General features: G+C 33.6%; 1 protein-coding gene and 1 long non-coding RNA gene across 2 annotated transcripts; one reads left to right on the forward strand and one right to left on the reverse strand.

Annotated features, from left to right (window-relative positions):
• The first annotated feature begins 1,731 nt into the window (after positions 1–1,731).
• Positions 1,732–2,661, forward strand: LOC150033004 (uncharacterized). The gene is made up of 2 exons (XM_090307375.1): positions 1,732–2,300; positions 2,412–2,661. Exon 1 carries the CDS (start codon positions 1,822–1,824, stop codon positions 2,293–2,295), a length of 474 nt encoding a protein of 157 aa, XP_090163501.1. The 5' UTR covers positions 1,732–1,821; the 3' UTR covers positions 2,296–2,300; positions 2,412–2,661.
• Positions 2,662–8,647: 5,986 nt separating this feature from the next.
• LOC150033005 (uncharacterized) lies at positions 8,648–18,085 on the reverse strand. Its single transcript, XR_016524390.1, has 2 exons — positions 17,600–18,085; positions 8,648–8,873 (listed from the first exon to the last, which is right to left on the reverse strand). It is a non-coding gene; the product is annotated as an uncharacterized LOC150033005 (long non-coding RNA).
• Between the last annotated feature and the right edge of the window lie 7,606 nt (positions 18,086–25,691).

A 25,691-nucleotide genomic window follows, 5' to 3' on the forward strand; every position in this document is an offset into this window, starting at 1 on the left:
TTTAATTTTTTAATATTTATAGACCTATTAAATATATAATATTTTAAAGACCTAGTCTTATAATTAATAATAAAAGGAATGTGCTTTGTGTATTAAGTACTCTCAAGTTTAATACCAATAAACACTAACGTTAAAGATCGATCAAGTTCCTTCCTTAAATTCTCATAATTAACAATCGTTTTTTTAACTTTCCAAATTCCCACCTCCTTCAAATTCTCAAACGCATAAGTTTTTATTGGTTTTTTTTCTTTTTTTTGAAAAGAAAGTGTTATATAGTTATATTAAAATATATATTAAATTCAATCACTAAATCTCTCCACACAATCACTATAATGAGATAGTTATTTAACTTTCCAAAATCCTCATTAAAATAAAATTAACAAAAAAAAAAAAAAAACTTTTGAATATTCCATTAATTTCCATTAACCCAAAATCTCTCAATGTTGAATAATCCACACATGAATTAAATTAAAAAAAAATAATTTCTTAAGATTTAAATCTTCCAATTTCATTTTTATACATATAAATCTTTTTTTTTTTTTTTTTTGGACAATCTCATGTGATCTACGATTTTTTCTCCATCTCTATCAATCTAACACATACTTATCACCAAAGGTAAACAAAAATCTAAAAACCATTAGAAGAGGAGATTGAAGTTCCAACCAAGAAAGAAGACCAAAAGAAGAGTTTTATTGGCTAATTTTATCAAGTTTTTTTTGGTACAAATTTATTAGGTTCATTTGTACATATAACACTATACATTCAAACTATATTTGAAAACAACGTCATAGCTTTCTCCAATCTAAATTGAGATTTTAATTTTTCAAATATATCAATAAATTTTTTCATATATCGAAAGATATTTCTGTAAATTATCAAAATTATAAGATTAATTTAAATTAATAATTGAGTTATTTTTACTCTAAAACTAAATTATACATATTGTTATTAATAGTCATATTTACCTTGGATTAAATAGATAACATTTTTTTATGCTTTACGAATATATATCAAAAATATGTTAAAAGTATCCATCGAATATTTAATATTAATATCGAATCCTTCGATGAAACATATTTTCATCATTACTGCAATACCTGTGCTCGTGACAACAATTTCGTATTACTACGTAAATATATATATTAAAAAAAATCTCAATTTCACATTTTAAATTTCCACCTATTTTAATAATTATAATAATACAATAATTGAGGACACGTCGGATCGTCAAAGGCCGTGACGCTCCATCCATCACCCGCCGTCCCACTAGCCAATTCCCACCTATACATGCCACCTGTCTCCAAACACCTTGCTAACGTCACCCACCCCTCGGTCCCCGTCTGAGCCTCACCACCCGACGTCCACTCCTGTCCTGCCACGTCTCCTCCTTTTTTAAAAAGCTCCACAAATTTATCGGATCCATCAAAATCTACCTCACCAGTCATCTTTGACCACGTAACCCAAAATTACCACCACGGACTATTAAATGACGTGGCGTGAGCGAAGTGGAATTCCACTAGTGACGTGGCAAACAGCGAGAGAAATATCCATAAAAGGAAAACAAAAAACAAAAACCCTTTTCCTTATATAAAGGAAAACGGTTTTTGACCTTTCCATATACCTCCATTTTCATTTAACACGTGTCCCAATCATTTTGCACGTGCCTCCGGCCACGTAATCACCTCGAACCACACCGTTTAATCTCACGAGTATATAATACAAAGGCTCGGCCTCTGTTTTTGCATCACTCGTGAGAAAAGGCCAAAGGGCAGAGAAAGAAAAACAGAATTACGAACTGAACCACCAGAACACGCCGTCGTAATGACGAAGCAGTTGAAAGAGAATCAAGAACTATTAATCTTCGGCGGTGAGTTTCCGCCAGCGGTAGCGGAGGAGTCGACGAGATCGATTTGTAATCCTTGTGAATTTCACTCTCCGAAGACGTACAAGGAAGTGGAAACGGATCAGGAAAGTATAGGATCGTCGGAGGAAACAGAATCGCCGAAATCAGTAGCGAAGATTGCAGACTGGAGGAAGAAATTAGCGTATGTTCATTACCAGATTCGGCGAATCAGAGAGGAAGATTTGCATCTTGGTGAAGACATCGGCGAAGGCTTCAACGCGAAAGAGAAGATTAATTCGATTGGAGATTGGTGCGATGTTCCAGATAATAATCCTCCTCATTCTTTTAATAATCATCGCGTTAGTTCTCAGATGAATGTTGTCATTTTCTCGAGGCCGATTTTACCTAGCTCGCCGCTCGGCGGGAAAAACACATTTAGGAGTATAAGTTAAACAAGGTGCGATTGTTCAAATTTTCAATTATATTCTGTGAAACTAATTGAATCGGTGAGGAAATTGAATGTTTGGATTCTTGTGATTGAGTTAGTTTTTGGCTACTGATTTTGCAGGAGAGATGAAATAGTTAGAACTGCCGCAGGGAAGAGAAAAATTGGGGAAAGTTTTGTTCTATGGTTCATGGCTGCATAGTTTCTAGGGTTTGATAGAATGTGGAAGGGAAAAATTAGTGAAATGGAAAGATAGAGAAATTTGGGATCAAACCCTACTGTAAGACTGTAAAATCTAATCTCAATCGTTAAAGCGAAAAGAAATTGCATGAATCCTGATTATGTAAATAAATTCCCTGGCCGATTCCTTTTCTCTCTTTTTTTCCTTCTTTATTATTATTATTATTATTCATTTCTGGCATTGTTTCTTTATCTATATCTTCAAATTTGGATATTTTATATTTCAGAAATGACTAAATTTATCTTAACGTTTATTTCTAATAGTTTATTCTTAGAAACATTTTTTTTTCTTAAACATACTTTGTTATCTTTTAAAATGTTTTATCTCAAAATATAAATCAATGCCATAAATTTCTGTAGATAATATATATTTTTTTCTTTTTTATAGATAATATGTTTGCAATATTTTATCTTAATTATTTGTTTAATTGCAATTTCCCTAAAACAGCACGTGTAATTCCAATATATGCAGTCATTGATTTCATTAATCAATGATATTTTCTAAAAATATTTCCGCTACATTTTCTTAATTTATTTCTCTTAAAAACTCTATTAAAAGGAAGACAGTATTTTTATTATCGTTGAAATTTGAATATTTTGGCCAGCTAACTAGAAGAGATTCCTTATCAAATAAAATAAGAACAATAATAATTAGAAGATTATTTTGTCTCGATAGTATTTATGATATAATATTTTCTCCTAAGGCTGACTAATTATAGAAATTCACCTGATATAATTAATTTTTCTTTAATTTCTTGATTCAAATATTAAAGTGATATGAAAATGAGTGGACTAGTTTCAGATCCCATTACCTTATATGGACGATTATGATGCCTTATGTTGTTAGCAAATTAATTTTTAAGTTGTTGATATTGATAACCTATCGAATTTTTCCGTTTTAAAAAAGTTGGAATCAATACCAAAGTAATTTTCTTTATTATTACATTTAGAAAAAAAACACTTTCCCTTTTTTTTTTTTTTGAAAAACTAAACTAGTTAACCCAACTATATATATATTTTACCAAAATGAATTTAGCTCATCGAAGAAATTTGATAACAAGAGATTAAATGAACACTGACGCGAGGGACTAACAAGTTTAAGTTTAGTAAGTAAACACAATAAAATAGGGGTAGGGGCTTTGTTTGGGGGAGCAATTCCCCTTCTCTTCCTTTGGAGAGTTACAAGTTGCTGTTGAAGGACTTTCTTTTGCTGATGATGTGGGGAAACTAACTTGTAACATAAATACCCGCCAATAATGTTAGGCTAAGCCTTTCTCCTAGATGTGTTGAATGCCCCTATAGATACTCCTACAAGGGAACTCCTCTTCAGATGTGTTTGGTAGTAGAATTTAGAAATTGAATTCTAATTTAAATAATTGCAAAGAAGTTGTAGTTACCCATTAAATATTAGTTGATAACTTTTAACTAACCAAAGAGACCAAATTTGGAATTTAAACTAATTTATAATATATTACATAACAAATATTTTCATTTTTTAAAAACTGAATTCAACTTATAACGTGACATATATTATATTTTAAATTTTTTTAATATTATTTAAAATAATTATACATTTTAAATTTTAAAATTCAAATTCTGAATACTATGTTCAACAACAAATTTAAATTTTGGCTAATACTTTAAAAGTACAGTTTTAAAAAAAGAAATGAAATGAAAAAAAAAATCCAGTGTAATAAATATGTCAAGCTTATAAAAAAAAAATCAATAAATACTAGGATGTTTTCAAATATAGAAAATGAATTAAAATATTTATAAATAATATTAAAATATCATAGTTTATTTATGATAGATCGTGATAGACAAAGATAGATTACTATAGTATTTATCGCGATTTAACAAAGATAGATTACTATAGTATTTATCGCGATTTATCACAGATAGACTGTGATATTTTATTATTAATTATAAATATTTTTAGCAATTTTAATTTTTAAAATAATTTCTCTAAATACAATCCAATTTCTTTCATCTTATCCAAACAATTTAGATAGTCTTTTCAATAGCATACTCAAGTACTAACGCAATCAAATTAAATCAAAAGAACTCTTCACGTTTAGGATAAAAATTGTGGAATCAAATTCAAAATTCAAAATTCAAAATTTGATATCCATAGCTAATATATAAATGGTTTTCAATGATTTTGAAAAAGGATAGCTAGAAAAATGAAAAAGAAGAAAAAGATTATTATTATTATTATTATTATTATTATTATTATTATTATTATTATTATTTGATATTGACCAAAATCTCAATGATATATTAGTAAAATAAGAGAATCTAATTAATCAATATAAGGATAATCATTTTTTTAGAATATCGACATTCATTTTTAGTTTAATTATGACATTAAAATGTCATAACTAAACTAGAATGAATATTGACAAAAACATATCAATAAAAGGAATTATAACCTATTGAAATTTCCATGGAAAAACAAATTTAATTACGCCTATCAATGTGTAATTATAACATATTGAAATTTCCATGGAAAAGCAAATTTATTTAAGCCTATCAAGTTAACATTTGTAATTCAACATGAACTAGAATAAAAATTCTCTGAATTCAACTCTCTTTAATATTATTTCTCTCCTATTTCATGTAATAATTAATATGATGGAGCTCAAGATACAGTTTGCATGAAAGCTTAATTTATAAATTTGATATAAAAAGTTTCACCTCTTAATATGTGAATTGAATGACTTTGAAAGCTTTTCATACATTATTGTCTTTGGGTAACAAACAAACACTTGGCATAAAGTGCTAAGAAAAGATGTTGAAAATTTAGAAGACAAGAAAGAAAAACAAATTGGTGAGGACTTTGTACATTATGCCTCTCTATGTTTCTAATTAATTGCCACCTTCCCCTTCTAATAAAGGCAATGTTTGGTATATGTCTTTGGATTGAAGAGAAATTTATAGCATTATGATAGTACATGATGTCTTTTGGTTAAATATATATCATTTTTGTTCTTTAATATTTATTGCTCTTCGATTTTATCTTTACAAGGGGTTGAGATGTTGAGTTCCAAAGTTTAGAATTAATATGTTGGAGTTAGAAAGTTTGTGTTTGAAGTGCAAAATTGTTTAATTGGAGTTAAGAAACATTAGTGGAGGGAGAGAGAAACAGGAAAAGATGGAGTTCCTCATAAATGTGCAAATTTCAATAGTGAATATTACTCAAATTAGTGGAGTTGAGTTATTTAAGGGGTGTTTGGGCCACTACCGTAAAGTTGGTAGAATGAGTTATTGAAGGAATGAAATGCCAAGCAGAAGCGTGTGAACTCATGTGCCAATGTAATTCAATTTGAAAAACTCGAAAGAACAGAGAAATTATAGAAAAACAGGATAAACATTAATAAATTGGAGTATGCTTCTAGGGAGAAAAAGATGAGAAAAACTAACTCTTGAAGACTTTTTTTCTCGTAATTCTTCTCTTTGGAACGGAACAATAGGAACGCAAGATCTCCTTCGAATTGGAAAAATGCCTCTCACGAATAAACAAGTCACGAACAAGGGATACCACCACTTTGTTTCCTTGCTATTCTCAGAACAAAATTCAAGGATGTGTTGGCTCCTTAATTTGGTAGGGAGAGATTTGTGTGAAAGAGGTTTGGGAAAGAAGATCAAATACACGTAATGAACTCCTCTCTTTGTTTGTCTATTATCCATACTTTGGAAAGAATTAATCAAAAACAAAATTTTCCCTTCTCTTTTATATGAGAGTGAGCTCCAAATGAGAGTTATTATTTTAAATTTAAATAATTGATATATTAAATCAAAATTTAATATATAATTAAATAAATAAATATTAATTAGTTAACCATTAATTAATGAATTCATTAAACATCATATATTTAATTTAATTTAAATCATATTCAAATAATATCCTCTCACATAACTTATAGTTTTAAAATGAATATCATTCATATTAATTATAACTTATATTTTTAATAGAAATCTCATTCATATTAATTATAACTCATAGTTTTAATATGAATCTCATTCATATTAATTATAACCTATAGTTTTAATATGAATCCCATTCATATTAATTATAACCTATAGTTTCAATATAAATCTCATCCATGTTAATTATAACTTCTAGTTTTAATATGAATCTTATTCAAATATTTATCTCCCACATATTGTAAAATATAATCTTGAATCTATTCAAAATTAACTTTATGTTATAATGTATCGATATACATTATATAATTGTATCTTATACAATTAATTTTCTTATTTAATTTGAACAATTCAATTTTATCCAAGGAATAATTGATTCTTGTTTTACCTTTACTGAGCTAGTAAAGGGCTTTATGGACCTACAAATTAGAAGCTTCAATGATACGAGATTAATTAATCAAGCTCTTTAATTAAATTAATCAACATTCATTAGCTGCAGGTCGCTCCACCTAAAGACCCATAGCTGCACTCTTCACACTGTAGATATATTTCTATGTCCATCAATATAATTGATCAATAGTAAATCGACCGTTCACGAATCACTCATAACTACAGTTGGGTCAAAGTATCATTTTACCATGTAGCTACATCTAACTTCTTAAGTACCACAAATCTCTCTAATGAACAAATATTTATAGTCCAACTATAAATTAATCCCTCTAGGCTTAGTGATAGGTGAGGCCTCAATATTCAAGACCCGAAATCAACCTTTAAAGGAGTAATGCATCTACTTACCCTAAAGATGGGAATGAGTGAATTTCATCTTGTGTACCTATGTTCCCAGATCCCTACTTAGATAAATCCCCAAAATGGTAGGATTATTGAGCTAGCGAATCTGGCTACTCTCACCCATACATATCAAAGGATAACCCTCATAGATAGAAGTTCATAACTTACTCAGAATTAAGGTTGAGTCACCTATAGCCATCTTATGAAATGTTAATTTCTTCAATTAATAGCGTTATAAAGAGAGACTAATCATTTTGTGGTCCGGTCTTATACAAACTCTAGGATATCTCCACATGAACTATTAGGATCAAATCGTTTGTAATACTTTACAACTCTTGTAACAATTACAAAGTGGGTCATATCCGTAGTGTCACCAAGATAAGGCACTCGACCTTATGAACTATTAGGATCAAATCGTTTGTAATACTTTACAACTCTTGTAACAATTACAAAGTGGGTCGTATCCGTAGTGTCACCAAGATAAGGCACTCGACCTTATCTATATACTACAGACTATTTAGGTTATTACTTGAACATGATCCACCTGTATGTCTACCACATACTGTTCAAGTTTCATAAAACAATCTTGGTCTATCAGATTCCCTTATTTAATTTGAATAATTTAAAATTAATTGATTCTTGTTTTATCCTTAGTGAGCTGACAATGGGATCTTATGGACTTATAGATCAGAGACTCAAATGATACGAGATTAATTAATTCAACTCTTTAATTAAATTAATCAACATTCATTAACAGGTCGCTCCATTAAAGACCATAATTTCACTCTTCTTCACATTATAGATATATTACTATATCCATGGATATAACTAATCAATAGTAAGTCGATCCTTCACAAATCACTTGTAACTACAATTGGATCAAATTACTGCTTTACCCCTATAGTTACATTTAACTCCTTAAGTACCATTGATCCCTCTAACACTATAAGAAAAAAGACCTACGATAGCTTCGAAAAAACGATATAATAGATTTTTATTATAGCATTTTTTTGCAAAGTCGCGACAGCCCTCACTATTAAAAGTATGAGGCTTTTTATAGCGCTTTTTAAATGCTATAAAAAGTCCAACATTTTTATAGCATTTAGTAACACACTATGAAATATTTGACTTTTTATAGCATTTTGCAAACCACATTTGACCTTTATAACATGTAAGATAGCATGTTGAAAAAGCTATAAAACTGCTATAGCTAAAATTTGAAGTTATTTTTTTGTCTATTATAGCATTTATTTGAAGCTATAACTATTTATAATGTTCCAAAAAATTTCTTTCCTTAGCTTTCATAATTTTTTTTATAGATTTTTTAGGAACTTTTTATAGCTTCTTGATTATGTTCACAATGTTATTACCGTGTTTTATAAATTGCTACACATTAAAAGTGAAAAAATATTTATAATTTACATAACCAAAATGTGTATATCTAAATAAGCATTCATACAATATTCGTATAGTAAAAAAAAGAAATATATTAATTAGTATCATACATTTGGTGATGAACAAAACATATTCTTTATAAATTACAAAATATTAATATAAGAAATCTAATTAACTCTAAGTTAGCTGTGTTTGTTGTCTAGGCATTACATTCATAGATAGTTCTTCAACAACCTACAAAAAGTTATTAAGTAATAAAAAGTTAAGTAAAATTATTGAAATAAAGAACAAAAGTAATAAATAGATACACATATAAATTAAAACCTTGTATTTCCAATTGCATCTTGGATGTGTATCTTAGGATGATAGAAGAAAATAAAGTTGGAAGAAACAAAGAACCTACTAATATCTATAAAAAAAATCCATAAAGTAACTTCCAACCAATTTTAAGTGCATAATATTTATCTAAACAAATCAGAAATATAGTCACAAAGATAACTCTCTGATAGTGTCTCAATTATATGTTTACTGTTTTGGCTCAAAAATAGCCTAAAAAGGTCGAGACCCCCTTTCTGGTTACAAGCTCAACAAGCTTAGACCCTGAAATAAAAAGATTCATACCCTCCCCTATTTCTACATTCCTATCTTTATAGCAAATAGTCATCTCTCCCTACTAACTGAATTCCTCCACTACTAACTGAATCTGTTATAGATTTTGGTGGTCCCCACTCTAACTAATTTTATTCTCATCCACAGTTACATTTGTGCCCTTCTCCCCACTCTTCTTTTTGGCCTTTCTTTCATACCTCTTAAATATGGGAGGTCTATCATTACCCTCCCCCCAAAGCACCACCTTGTCCTCAAGGTGAAAGTCAGGGAATTGTTCAGCTATTTGTGCTCCTCCTTCCCATGTTGCATCTTCTACTGGCAGATCTTCCCACTGTATAAGTACTTCAAAATCATTAGGTGATGATATCGTTGAACCAATCTTCCTAACTCCCAAGAATGACTATGGTTTTAGTTGTTTTCCAAATGGTCCCACCGTTGGTGAAGAGAATCATGGTAGTATGGTTCCCTCGGCCTTCCTTAATTGTGAAACGTGTATTACTGGATGTATGGTGACATCGTGAGGTAGATCAAGCTTATATGCCACTGGTTCGACCTTTTGGGTTATCTGAAAAGGTCCAATGTAGCGTGGTGCTAGTTTTGAGTGCTTGTGCACTATTAGTGATCCTTGACGGTAAGGTTTGAGCTTGATGTACACCCAATCCGAGACTTCAAAGTTTACTTCTCTTCGTTTTGAATCTGTTAGGGCCTTTATTCTCTATTGTGTTGCTTCCAATGTTTTCTTCAACTGTTTGAGCATCTCATCTCTATTTTTAAAAAGGACATCTACTTCTCCTACCATGGCCTTCCCTTGTGTGTAATGGATGAGTGTAGGTGCTGGTTTGCCATACAATACCTCGTAGGGTGTACATTTGATGGCTGTGTGGTAAGATGTGTTGTAATTATATTCAGCCCATGCTAGCCATTTGTGCTATTGCGAATAAGTTTCTATGGTAAAGCATCAGAGATATGCCTCTAAGCCTCGGTTGACGACTTTCATTTGTCCATCCATTTGTGGGTGATAGGATGAGCTCCTCTTGAGTTGTGTTCCCATCAGTTTAAAAAATTCTTCCCAAAATAGGCTAGTAAACACTTTATCTCTGTCAGATATGATGCTTCTTGGTACTCCATGTAATCGTACAACTTCCTTCATGAACAAAGTGGCCACTGTTGCTGTGGTGTAGGGGTGACGAAGAGCAATGAAGTGTGCATATTTGGATAGCCTATCAACCACTACCAAGATTGAGTTATATCCCTCAGATTTCGACAGTCCCTCTACAAAGTCTATGCTGATATCTTGCCAAGTGAGCTCGGGTATTGGCAGAGGTTGGAGTAGTCCAGCAGGGGCTAAGGCCAAATACTTGGCTTGTTGGCAGACAGAGCAATCCCCGACAAAATTTCTTACCCTTGCCTTCATCCCTATCCAGAAGAACTCCTTCTTTAATTGTTGGTACATTTTCATTACTCCATTGTGCCCCCCAATTGGATTATTGTGGAATTCTTGTAGGAGTAATGGGATGGTAGGTGACTGAGATGGAAGTACAATATGCTGCTTATATAATAGGAGCTCTCCCTGAAGTGTATATCCCTGGGGTGTGGTTGCTCTGCTCTGATGTTATCCCTGATTGCTCTTAGTTCTGGATCTTGCTCAATTTGAATCGTGAATACTTCCTGATTGAGGGCGTGCAGTACACTGATCATGGTCATTTCCATCGTGGTAGGCAGCCTAGACAATGCATCTGCGACCGAGTTTTCCATCCCTTTTTTATACTCTATCTCGAACTCATATCCTATTAATTTAGCCACCCATTTCTGGTATTCACCTGCTATGATACGCTGTTCTAATAAGAATTTGACTTTTCTGATTTATTCGTACAATGAACCTTCTTCCCAATAGATAGGGGCGCCACTTCTGTACAACCATAACTATAGCAAGCAGTTCCCATTCGTAGGCAGCCTTGAGTCGATGTGTGGGTGGGAGGGCCTTGCTGAAGTATGCCATCGGTCTTCCTTCTTGCATTAGTACTGCTTCAACTCCTACCCGGAGGTATCTGTTTCGATTATGAATGTTTGATTGAAATCAGGGAGCGTGAGGGTGGGTAGTTGGGCCATCCGTTGCTTCAAGATCTCGAAGGCCTCTCGAGTATCCTTGTTCCACTATAGTTTATCCTTCTTAAGTTGCTGTGTTAGAGGGAAAGCCAGCGAACCATAATGAGGCACAAACTTGCGGTAGTAACCCATTAACCCAAGGAATCCCCTGAGTTGCTTGACTGTTGTTGGTGGCGACCATTGGAGCATAGCTTCCACCTTTGAAGGGTCTACCGCCACTCCCTGCTCTGATATGATATGCCCCAAATAATCTATTTGCTTTGCTCCAAACGTACACTTCTTAAGATTGGCCATAAATTGGTTGTCCTCCAAAGCTTGCAACACCATGGATAGATGATGCACATGATCATATAAAGAAGAGCTGTAGATTATCTTCGAAAAACACTAACACAAAATTTCTTAAGTATAGGTGCAAGAGATCATTCATTACCGATTGGAATGTAGATCGAGCATTTCTCAACCTGAATGACATGACTAAAAACTCATAATGGCCTTCATGAGTGCGGAATGCCGTCTTATGTCTGAGGGGGCCACTCAGATTTGATGGTATCCTGACTTCAAGTCAATCTTTGAGAATACCCGTGCACCGGTCAATTCATTAAGGAGTTCTTCAACCATTGAAATGGGGAAGTTGTCTGGCACTGTGACTTGATTTAATGCTCTATAATCAACACAAAACCATCAGCTTCCGTCCTTCTTCTTTACTAATAACATCGGGCTTGAGAAAGGGCTTACACTGGGCTGAATGATCCCGACAGTGAGCATCTCTTCAACCAGCTTCTTAATCTCGTCCTTCTGGAATTGTGGGTATCTATATGGCCTAACATTCACTGGCCCTTCCTCTGGCTTGAGTTCAATGTGATGTTCATAATGCCGCATTGGAGGTAGCCCTTTCACTGATATGAAAATGGCTTGGTATTTCTGTAGAATCTCTTGTATTTTCCGTTGTAACTCTACTATTGATTACACCTCTTCATCTTTTTCAGAAGTCATGAGCGAGTTTAGCTCGAGAAGGATGCCTTGGCCCCCTTCTTTTATCAATTTCATCATTGACTTTAATGAGATTTGTGCATTCATTAGGTTGCAGTCTCCTTGTTAGTGTATCCTCCAGTCACCTACTTGAAATTCCGTCTCGAATGTTCCCCAATCGCATTCGACTCGTCCTAAAGTCATCAGCCATTGCACTCTCAATACCACAACAGCACTGCCCAGGGGCAAGGGAAAGAAGTCATTGATAATAGTTAAGTTAGGGAGATTAAGAATTACCCCTTTGCAAATGCCCGTCATCCTCACTGATGTCCTTGTTCTCAGCATTATCCTATAACTTGTCATTGGTGTCTGTGGCAGTTTCAGGGTTGATACTAGTTCGTTGTCGATGAAGTTGTGTAAAGCACCACTGTCAATGAGAACAATCACGTCCCTATCTCCTATAGCTCCCCTGATTTTAATCGTTTGGGGTGAATTGATCCCTGCAAGAGAATTTAGGGACAGCTCTACTGCTTCTTGCTCGCTACCCTCCACCACCATGGATTCTAATGTAGTCGTCATAGGCATCTCGGCCTCCACTGGTTTGTCCTCTGTTTCCTTAGTCTCATCTTCTTTCTCCTCATTATGGTATAGCAGAATACTTAGCTCATTCTTTTTACATCGGTGCCCTGGTGTATACTTCTCCTCACAACGATAGCAGAGTCCCTTATCCCTCCGGATTTGCATCTCACTGTCAGACAGTCGCTTGAAAGCTCCGGCCATGAACGGTTTTTCGTTGACATCTTTTAAAGTAACAGAGTTTGAAGACATACCTGACGTGTGGGTTGGGTTGGAAGAGATCGTTCGGGAAGTCGAATGCGTGTTCTGACTTGAGTTGGAGCCGGGTTGACCCATGGTCGAATTGGGCCCCGAGTTTGAAGACACGCTTGTTGATTTTGTCGGATTCAGGTTGCCCCATTTTTTTCTTCGGGCCTCATTCGTATCTTCTATTATTTGGGCCATCCTCATTTTCTCCTTCAGCCCAATCAATTTGAACATTCTCATTTCGATTTGAATATCTTCTTTCAGCCCAATAATGAACTTGCTTTCTAACGTTCATCGGATAGGTCTTTCAACGGCCCTGAGAGTTGCTCGTATCGCTGCCGGTATGCTCGCACACAGCCGTCCTGCTTCAAGGTGAGCAATTGTGCTCTCTGATCTTCCTCTTTGACTGGTAGGAATTGTAGTAGGATTTTTTCTTTAAATTTGGCCCATGTGTCCATCGGCGTCCTCTCTTCCTCCCATTGGTGCCACTCTAAAGCCTCCCCTTCCAAACATAAGATCGCAACCTCGATTTTGTCCTTCTCTGATAACCTGTTCACAACAAAATACCTTTCAACTCTGTGAAACCATCCCATCGGATCCTCACCTGGTTCTCCTTTGAATATCGGTATTTCTAGCTTTCTCAGTCACATATCGAACAACGACACCTCCCTTCTTTCGCTGCTTTCCTCTCTCGCCAATTACTTTCCCCTGCCAGTCATTGTTCTTTCTGATGACCCCAATTCCTTCTCCTTGGCTGTTTCTGATTTCTTCGACCAAACTTCCAGTACCCAGATGATCTTCTGCTCCATCGACTCTCCCAATGCTTCGATTTTTGCAGTCATCATGCTCTTTGTGATCTGCTGCATCTCTCCAAACCTTTGATCCATCCTGTTTTCGATTCCAACTTGAAGTAAGGTGAGTTGTTCCTCCACAGCTGATAGTCTTGCCTCCATCTTTTTCACCATACCCTTTCCCACGAATCGGATGGCTCTGATACCAGATTGATAGTATCTCAATTATATATTTACTGTTTTGGCTCAAAAATAGCCTAGGAAGGTCGAGACCCCCCTCCTCATTACAAGCTCAACAAGCTTAGACCTGAAATAAAAAGATTCATACCCTCCCCTGCTTCTACATTCCTATCTCATCTCTCCCTACTAACATAATTCCCTCACTACTAACCGAATCTGTTATAGATTTTGGTGGTCCTCACTCTAACTAATTTTATTCTCATCCACAATTACATTTGTACCCTTCTCCCCACTCTTCTTTTTGGCCTTTCTTTCATACCTCCTAAATATGGGAGGTCTATCACTCTCCTAATGGAAACATTGAAGAAGCTGAAATATCTCTTTGTGAGAGTGGCTATTTGAATTATGAGGTTTGCCTATCTTTAGCCATTGTTTTAAAGAAAGAGACAATGAAGTCACTGTGTCATGTGTTCCTAAATTTATACATCTAGTATGTTAAACTTAAAATTTATGAGTAATCCATTCATCTATGGGATTGGGTATTTAAGCATTCATTCAACTATAGCATCATTACTTTGAAATGGAACAACGAGAAAAAAACGAAGTAAAAAGTCCATATTTCAATGTAAGAAAAATAAGGAAAAAAAAAAAAAAGGCAAGATATATAACTACAAACAAGTGCATATTTCAAATATTTTCACCCCTGAGTAGTGCCTATAAGCAAGAATAATGGTTTTTGTTTTCTACCTTAAATACCACCAAGCTAAGATGAAAAAATATGTGTGCAACCAATTAATGACGTATTTTTTAGATGCACAACTGAAGTAGTCGCAAAAGAATCACAAATAATTACTCAAATATTCATTTTTAAACGACTAAAGTTCAATTCCATTTAAAACAAGAGAAGAAAGATTTATAGATGATTGAAGAAAAATAGAAGGATTTTCAAGGTAAAAAGAGAAAGATCCTCAAGAAAACTTCAAAAATAAGCCCAACAATGCAGAACGAAAATAATAAAACCACAAACATTGTAATCAACATCAACAAAGTTATAAGCTTTACCTAGATCAAACTTTAAGATGAACTAATTTTCATCCTTATCCTTCTATGTTTGGTAAGATCAATGCGTCATATTTCCTCTGAGGAATACTTATAGGCTATAGCACGAAAAGAAATATTAATTAGAACATCATCCTAAAACCCCATATATTTTTTTCTATACGAGAGAAAAAGATGTTTCAAGTTACTTTCAACTAGTCCTCAACTAGTCCTAAATCCTCATATATTCGGCTATCCCAAGTCAAAAGACAAATGGAATAGGATATTTCTAAATTTAAGAACTGAAAACCAAAAAAATATATCATAGATATTAGTTATGTGTAAATATAAAATTTTGTTTAAATCTTAGAATTCACAGTCCAATTAGAACCTAGTTATTTTCATTTGACAACTGAGGAAGCAATCTTAACTATTTTGGTTTACATTCTCATTGTCCGAGTAGCTTTATAAGCTCCCATCTTGAGATCTAGTTTTTAAAATCTCAGATTCTTCCACATCTTTGAAAGTGTTCCCCCAAATAGAGCAGATCAATCCCAATGTTCTAAAAGATAACAGTCACAAAATTTATAGACTCTAATTCACCATTTTATATACCTTTGATCCTAACTATCACTTTGACTCTCAAAACCGTCTTTAAAGTTCCTAAGTATTTTGATTCTCAAACAATCTACAAAAATTTTTACAGTTATCTAACTCGTATAACCCACACTCATAAACTATGAACTATCCTAAAAGTGCCTATGCACCCTTCAAAATCGAAAGTTAATTCAAAATAATCAGAAAGTGGTTACCATAACTATAGGATAGCTACAAAAACATGTATACTATAATAAAGGACATAACACAAGTGAGTGGAACGTCATTCATGACAACATAATACCAATATAATACCAAATCATCATATAGAACACAATTTAACTATTGGGATATCTAAATAGGATAGAACTAAAAAAAAAAATACAAATACCAGTTAACTATAAAAATTAAATCTAATTCTTAAAATGTACGAAAATGTATGAATAAGCCAACCCAAATGTTGAGATTTCAAAAACTTATAGATAAGAAAGATATTACTCATTCTTATTCTAAAACTCATCGATTTATGAAAATATACAAACTTTGTCGCCAAAAAGAAAGTTGACCTTCTTAAATAAGCTCTCAAATATCATGATCCAAATGCCCAAGCTTTCTTAAGCTTTCAGTAAAAAAAGATAGTACTCATTCATATTCATACGACTAAACACACTTTAATTTATAAAATATCTTAATTTTGCATATACTTACAACATGTTATGAATTACTAAGATCTTTTAGAGCACTTTGCAAACAATGGTATGTAAGAGCCTATCAGTCAAAAAAGGAAAGAAAATGCTCCCCGAATACAACAAAAAATAATTAGTCAAGATCAACTAAGTATTAATGTAACAGGATACACCATTAAAAGATGGAAACAAAAATTCAATGTCAAATTTACACCAACAAAGTAATTATTTATCAATAAGCTACCACGAATAACAACTTTAGTAGATGGGAGAAATATAGAGCACATTGATTTGTATGCCATATTTATTCTCATTGTCCAAGATCTTTTCATAGATATTCTTTCCTCTCAAATCATTTGTAATGGTATACATCAAGAAGTATACAAGGCACTGAACTATTGATTCTGCATCGATAAATTTCCTTTAAAACTTGTGATGTTTATTTTTTTTCCAATTCAACTCAACCATGAAAGGCCGGCTAGGCCTCGCCTGTCTTATTGAGAAACAATGAATTGTTTCAAATGGTCAAGTAGGATAATTGTGTAAAAAAATGAAAGCTCACTTTTTATACAAAATATTCCATTTTTATTTAAGGAAAAAATAAAAGGAGTTCTGCTTTTTACATAGGGTTTTATCCTGCATAATTTTTTGTACAAATTTCCATCTACAAGACACCTCATAAGACTGCTTCCCTCTTGTGTGCTAACCTAAACAATGAGCTCCAAGAAGAATCAGTCATTCAATCATTGGCCTCAGTAGATGGAATCGAATTCCGGTTTCGAACTGAGTCGAGATTTGAGATTCTTGCTTCCAGGGCATCAAAATTTCGCTCCATATGAGATGAAAGAGCACATTGATGGGCCAATAGATTTTGCAAGACAAATTACAAAATGGAAGCAGTTGTGGTTCCAAATCCAACACCGAACCACAACAATTGAGTTTTCTACATTTTTCCTCTCGGCGCTTTCTCAAGAATGAACCACACAAGCTTTGTATGAGTTCCAAATAATGTTTATTTTTCTCTTCCAGCTTTATAAATCAGTATTGCTGAAATCTTTTCAGTTAAAACTCTAATTGATAGAAAAATCTAAAATTTATAGAGTAACCCTAAACCCCCAATTAAAAAAAGGCAAAATAGAAAAGATAGGGAGATTTTTCTTACCATTGGAACCCGATTTCTTCCAGTGCTTGATCCTCTCGGGCTAAACTTGAGTTTTTGTAAATATTTGCATACGTTGGACCTCTAAGTCGAAGATGAAGGAGAAGTCGGAGATGGAGTTGCAAATTGAAGGAGAAGTCGGAGATGGAGTTGCAAATTGAAGGAGAAGTCAAAGATGGAGTATCACATCGAGGGAGAAGTCGAAGATAGAGTACAAATTGTAGGAGATGTCCAAGATGGAGCCGTAAATCAAAGGAGAACTTGGATATGGAGTTGCAAATCGAAGGAGTAGTCGAAGATGGAGTCACAAACCGAAGAAGAAGTCGAAGATAGAGCACAAATCGATGGTGAAGTCGAAGATGGAGCCATAAATCATAGGAGAAGACGAAAATGGAGTTGTAAATCGAAGGAGAAGTCGAAGATAGAGTCACAAATCAAAGGAGAATGGAAGATGAGTAGAGAAGTTGGATAAAGAAAATTGAGGAGAAGAATTGAATGTCTAGGGTAAAAAGAAATACTCCGTGAAAAGCGCTCATTTTTTTCTTTTTTTGTACATGATCACGTGCCTTTTTCTTCACTTTTCCGGATTCCCGCTTTTTTTCTTAAATTCTTTTTATAGCGCTTTCTAATAAAAGCTGTCCTAAGATGCTATTAAATGTAATATTTATTGTAGTGAACATTTATAGTCTAAACTAATCGGGTTAGTGAGAGGCTAAGACCTCAATGTTCATGATCGGGGATCAACTCTTAAGGGAGAAATTCATTTAATTACCTTAAAGATGGGAATGTGTGAATTTCATCTTGTGTAGCTATGTTCCTAACTTCTTACTTGGACAAATCCCAAAATGGTAGGCTTATTAAGTCGGCGAATCTGACCACTCTCACCCATACAAATCACAAATCAAAGATTGTCCTCATAGATATTAGTTTATAACTCACTCAAGATTAAGGTCGAGTCACCTACGGTCATCCTATGGAATGTTAATCTCTTCAATTAACGACGTTATAAAGAGAGACTAATCATTTCGCGGTCTGATCTTATACAAACTTTTGTATAGGATACCCCACTCGCATGTCTCCACATGAACAATTAGAATCAAATCGTTTGTAATACTTTACAAATCTTGAAACAATTACAAAGTAGATTGTATTCGTAGTGTCACTAGGATAATACACCAAACCTTATCCATATACTACAGATCATTTAAATTATTACTTGAACATGTTTCACCTATATGTCTATCACATATTGTTCAAATTTCATAAAATAACCTTGGATCTTTCTTTAATGAGTATTAGTATATAAAATAATCAACCATTATTTCAGATAACATATTATCTACAAGGCTTTATGGCATGCATCCCAACAGTTATATAGCTCACTCAATGTTTGTGGCTCCAAATATAATACGCTAATGTTTACTATTTATAACCTACATTAAATTAAGTATTGTAATAATATTTCAAAACCTCTTTTGCTAAATTATTTACTACTTTTTACTCATCATTTCTCTTACACTTATTATTGTGGTTTTTTAGGCTCTCTCCACTATAGTGTTTACTATCCTATTCGGACTAAAATAGTATGTACCCCAAATACAGACTATAACCTAAACTAAAATAGTCTACATCCAAATATAATTAATTTGTGAATTAGTATTTAAAATAATAATGGTTTGATTTCTTCACGATTTGTTTCAAAGTATAATTAATTTGTGAATTATAAGTGGTTTAAGGATGGTTTTGGGTATGCACAACCAACATTTGAATGTTACAAAACATTGGAGAAAGCAATTGAAGCCTTGACATCGAATTGATGAGTTTTTTATGCACATATCGGTAGTATTTTAATTAGTTATTATTAAGGGTTTTTTTTTTGGCTATATTTATTATTTGTAAAATCACAAATTTCATAGACATGTTTGCAAAATACTTATCCTATTTTACCATCTATTACAATTTCTTAATTCAAATGTGGTTAAAATTATTGCATGCTAACCCAAAGAATTGGTTTAGAGTTGTGAAGGAATTAGAGGGTTTCATAATGAAATGACCAATTTGAGTCTTTTTTTCTGTTTTGTGGATTCCAAAAACAAAAAGATGCATAGAATTGCTGCCTTTTTGCCTTCTTCCCTTTCAACGTTGATTATACTTGAAGTCTCTTCTTTCAATGAAAAAGATCTCATTTCCCATCTCAAAAAAAGTGCACTTCCTTTGCCCAATGGAACTCCATCCACTTGTTTTTTTCCCTTTCATTTACCAAATATGTTGGCAATTACTATTTATAAATTTTAGTGAATTTTGGACTTTTTGTGACTACTTGTTATTTTTTTTTAACAAATATAGAGTTTCCATTACTATATTCAATATTAAGTGAAGTAGGTTGTAAATCTTTTTTCTATGTATACAAGACTATAATTCATGGTTTTTGTAATGCATTTTTGGCGATGGAAAAAGTTTAAAATGGAGGATAAAAGTTTTCTTTTGAAGAGAAATTGATCATCAATAGTTGCATTGCTAATTCTTTATTAGTACAAGTCTCTACTGACGCAATGCAGTCTAGCATTAGCAAAGACGATTCTACTGACACTACCTACTTAATGCCGACAAAAGCCGCATTTGTGGACGTTAAGTAGATAGCAACATTAACCAAACACATTTTTTTCAATGCTGCCTTCTTAGTGTAAGAAAAAGTTGATGTAATAATGCTTAACCCCTTCAACATTTGGCAAATGGTTTTAATTAAAAAAAAATAATTTCACGTGTAGTTAACTAACAATATTTTTCTTTCTTTCAACATGTGAAAAAAATAAAACCTCAGAAAATAACTTTTTTTATACGTGTGCTTATATTATTATAACTACATTATTATAACTACATTATTTGAAAGGATCACAATCACAACTATATATAAAACTCTTTCATTCACAATCAACCATTTTTTTAGTGTTTAATCAAACAAATAAGCACTAGATCGTATTTTAAACATAAAATACATAAAAAATACATATATTTAATTTTAATAGGCTAAATATAAGGCTAAAAAAACATAGACAGGAATTCAACTCCAAACAACAAAATACGTAATTTGGAGTTTTCCAATTTATGGACCAAACACATCTTCTAAAACCTAAAACTTAAGCAAAATATGAATGTCCAAATGCGCTCATAATCTTTCAACAAAACAAATATCTTAAAACTGTAAAACAATATTGGGAATGACTTTGGGCAAAAACTCATAATAAAAAGTCAAAGTAGTGGAAAGAAAGATAGTGATTTGTCTTACCTAGGAAGTTTTTTTTTGCTTTTCCTAAAGATGTAAATATAAAAACATTAAGGGCACTTCCAAATTGTGGTTATGGTGGAAGTAGGAACCTTGCTCACACATGTGTGCTACCGTTCGTTTGGGTATTAGGTGCAGGTATAAAAAAAATAATTTTGTACTATCTCTTTATCTTTTATTAGCATTTCAAAATAAATCTTCTTCCCGTTCTCTATTTTCTAACCATTGTTTCTAAGTTATTTTTCGTCTTATTCCAATCCATTATTGTATACGTTAGAGATTGAGTGTTTTTTTAATCTTGGAGAGCAATCGACTTCTTGCGATTTAGCATCGAGGATGCATCATTTTTACTTTCAAGGAAATGGGTTCCTCCACTACACAAGATCTGCATTTCGTCCTTCAAACAAGAGTGAAGTTTGGCCTACGATTATATAATCGATTGCATCAAAGGAGTGAAGTAATACAATATCAGCCCCTTGAAAGTAAACTGAATAATGGCCCTTAATTTATAACAAACATAGTTTGGCATATTACTAATAATTTTCTGAATTAAAGTGTTAGTGTAAATTAAGTCTGTCTGGACCTTATAAAATGATTGTAAGCAATGCATCAAATGAAGGCAAAACAACTTGGGACTTAAAAGGGATTTGTTCAAGCACATAATAAAATTTTGGGTCAAAGGTGTTAAATCACTAATTGACTCATAAACTTGCATTGATGGGTCATGACAAACAAGAGCAAAGTTTGGCCTATGATTGTGTAATAGATGACATCAAAGGGTTGAAGTAACTAATACAATATCAGCATCTTGAAAGTAAACTGAAAAATGGTCCTAAATTTATAACAAACATATTTGGGCATCTTACTAATCATTTTTGTATTGAAGCGTAAGTGTAAAATCTGTTTGGAGCTTATAAAATGATTTAAAGCAATTCTGGGTCGAAACAACATTGGGACTTAAAAGGGATTTGTTCGAGTACGTAATGCAATTCTGGGTCAAAGGTGTTAAATCACTGTCGCTTTCTAAATGCTTCAATTGTGAACTACACTAAGATATATATGTGATGTTATGTTATGCGCTCAGCTGTAGTCAATCATGCATTAGTCACAAGTTTTCTTATTCTCTTGCCAAGTATAACAAGATAACAAGTTTCTCAGGCTGACCCAAGGTCGAACAAGAGAATTTGTACTAAGAGTGCTAGAGAAATGTGCAAATGCAGCGAAACTAATATTAATAAACTGGAATTGAAATCATGCGATTAACTAAGCTAATCAATGTAAGTATCTAAACTAGTTGAGACTACTTTGAAATTTATTTTGAGAAAACTTAAGTAACACAACAGTCTTAACGCGTGAGAAATATACGGAGAAATCAGGATTTGGGAGAGATCAATGTTGCATCCCTAAGCTTCAACTTAAAAGTTAATCCTGGCTTGCAATTTCTATTCATCGCACACCTCTCGATGGCTAGCCATAACAATCATATTTCTATGATGCATGAATGTTGTTACCTTGAGCGCAAGATTATTTCTACCTCTAGAAACACTTCTTACTTTGCTTAATGAGATCTACAACTACTTACCCTATTGAGCAGTTACTTATAGTTACTTGACTCGATGAGTGATCATAGGAAAGCATTTAAATAGTCATACATTAACCAAACATGGTAACTTTTATAGATTCAGCTTAGTTCATGGCCTTAACCTTCCCCCTCACCTCGTGAAAACTAGTTATTCATGATAAAAGAGAAAGTGAAGGTAAAGATTGAGAAGATGATGAAAATAACCATGATAATATTAAGATAAAGATATAGTCGTTGTCTACAAAATGAATAATCACTTAGACAAAATATAATACAACAAAAAATAGTAGTAAAGAAGTAAAGGGAAGCGCAGTTGTTAGCAATTTCTTGCTTCCAACAGATGGATGTCAAGGCTGCTGGTGATAGGGTGGTTGTGTGAATGGAGAAGACCCTTTTAAACTCTTGTTTCGACGAAGCTCCAATGATGAATCGGGATGAAGTTTGGAAGACGGAAGTTATCTCGTTAAAATCTCAAAGTCTTTCTATATCTTCCTTTATGAGCGTCAATGCTCTATTTATAGAGTCATGTGTTGACAATTGTGGGGATTCCCGCTCTGGTTAGTCATCATCATTTGACACGGTAGGTAAGGATGTCAGCATTGCAATCATGGTCAACATTCTGGATGCTTGACGAAGACCCGCTGGTACAGGCTCAGAGATCCTAAGATATGCGATCAACTATTTGCTCTAAAAGATCAACACATGCGATAAATCTTATGGTCAACTGCAAAATAGACACTTTGGCACAATATAACTCATGATATGTGGTCAACGGGAGTTTCTAATGTACTTCAACGCAAGTTTAATATTCATCATGAATTCTTAGTAGAATCAATGTACATTCTTCTTATCTACCCTCATTATTCTAAGTAAAAAGCTACAATAACTTGTATTTTTACAAGTTATCACACCTCCAAATTAGAATAATGCATGTCCTCAAGCATATCTTATATTGAAGAAATTCAAACTTACTTTACACCTTAAAGTTGCGCTAACTAGCTTCTCAGAGTGCTTTTCACTTGCACTCATTTTTCAAGTTACCTATTTCTCCTAAGTCTGGTCACTTTTCTAAGGAAATATTTTCTTAGTCTTGAATTCGGCAAACTTTTGCTTAAAACCCTTTTTTTCATTCCAAATATTTTCGTATCCCTTTTTTGATTTGTAATGAGTTTGTTTGAAAAGAAAGATAGCTTGCGATTAACTTATTCGAATTATAAGCAAAGCATTAATTTTGGTTACATCCTTCGTTTTGGCTTGTCTCCATAAGTGTCATGTGAGTATTTAACTACGGTTGCATTCCAAGTTTAACTTAACTCTTATCTTGACTAAGTTTTAACTTGTTCCAGATAGCGGAGTTGTTTTTATTTGATGTTACTTGCATTGTGTTGATCCTAGTAACCTGTCTTCATTTTGGCTTACCTGCATGGGTGTCATGCGAAGTATCCAACTACAAGTAGGTTTCTTTCACAACTTAAACTCTTATTAGGTTGGATTTTTTTCCCCTTGCACTGATAGTGGAGTTCATTCTTTATATATATATATATATATGGTGTTGAAAATAAGATGTATGTAAACATAGTGAAAAAAAAAGTTAAACGCATTTGCTCAGACTTCTCCCACCCTCAAATTTATAGAGTAGCAAGGTCCTCATTGAATTTTAAGAAAAATTAAAATAAACTTATTTAAAATTTTTGAAAAAGAGGTTTGAGCAGAGGCTTATGCGTATAAAAGGTAAGACTGTCAATCATTGAAGAAGCTACTAAGGTTGAGAGAAGTGGGCAATTCTTAGGGAATAAACTAGGGAAATGCATAAAGATCATCATAGTTGCTAATTTGTCAACACACAAAAAGACATAGCATCAAAGTGAATTTCACAAGAATAAGCCATAAAAGATAACAAGACAAGGCTAGACACGGTAAAATAATGAGTGCAAAGTCATAAGAATTCATTCAATATTAATAAAGTGCGTAAATACAACAATTGAAAAAGAAAAAGATATTGTAAATGAAACACAAGAGATAGAGAAAATTAACAACACCACAACATCACCCCCAAATTTATTACTGTGGTGGAGGATCATCACTTTATGGTGCTGGAGGAGCATGATCGTTCACATTGGCAAAACGCAATGCTTGGCGAAGATGAGGATGAATAGTTGGGCCATGCAGATAGGCTGTCAGGAAGTTGAAATACTCATGGTTTCATTCCGCTTGCATGTATTGATACTAGCAGAGGGTGAGAAGGTTGCGTTACATGTTGACAAGAGATTGGCAGATGGTTTCGGCATCTCAGTGCACTTCAATGAGGGATTGGTGGAAAGGCACAAGTTAAACTTGGAGTTCATGGGAAATAAAGCTTTTAAGTTCATCTAAGCTGAATAAGTGAACTGGATGTAGTTGGGGAGGTTGCGGCAAAACACCCAAATTCTCATCAGCTACAAATTGGGACTGGTTAGATAGATCAATGCCCATGCCGTGTGGGTCATGAAATTTGGATATGGGAGGAGGAGATTTTTCTTTAGTTGGTAGGAAAGGCTTTTTGTGTGGTGATTGGCTTAGAGAGCAATGTAGAGATTGGAGAGGGGAAGAATGACTTTGATCGATCAGGAGGAGAAGGTTGGTAAGGTCCTCAGGTAAAGACAATAAAGGTTCTAGGGGACTTAGGGATAGGATATTCAGTGGAGATGGGCAGGGGATGCACTCTTCAGGATCACGACGCTTAAGACTCTCTTTGGCAATTTCTTTGCCTTTAGGTGCAACTTCTTGGTCGTTTGGCTCTCGGAGGTTGTCCAGAGTTAAGGTTAATAAGAATGGGACGCTTAGGGCCGAATGGCATGGGATAATGCGGGGAATCCTTCAATATTATCAACAGAATCTTATTGTTGATCAACTCGTGTACTTCGACCATGGGCTCATTATCAATGCATAAGCCTGCAGATAGACATAGGCTAGTGACGGTCTATGGAAAGAAGAGTTGGCCCCGGGGTTTGCCAAAAATTCCCCTAATTTTTCTTCCGATGATGTGCCCGATATCCATAAAGATGCCTTTTGCGATGTAGTAGGCAACTAAGACTGCCTTGTAGGAATTATCCACTTTTTGACCAAGTAAACCTATAATTGTGCCTCTGAAAGAAGACGGTTCGATGACAACGTCCGAATGCCCGTGACAGACACTTTCCACTGAAAGTTTAGTTGCACTAAAACCCTTAAGGAATCCTCAAGATGTTCTT

The sequence above is a fragment of the Benincasa hispida genome, chromosome 11 (genome assembly GCF_027475165.1).
Source record: "Benincasa hispida cultivar pf3 chromosome 11, pf3_genome.v1.1, whole genome shotgun sequence".
In the NCBI taxonomy this organism is placed as follows: domain Eukaryota; kingdom Viridiplantae; phylum Streptophyta; class Magnoliopsida; order Cucurbitales; family Cucurbitaceae; genus Benincasa; species Benincasa hispida.

Bases quoted from the DNA above. Each gene is read 5' to 3' on its own strand.
- LOC150033004 (XM_090307375.1), top strand. From the start codon at position 1,822: ATGACGAAGCAGTTGAAAGAGAATCAAGAACTATTAATCTTCGGCGGT.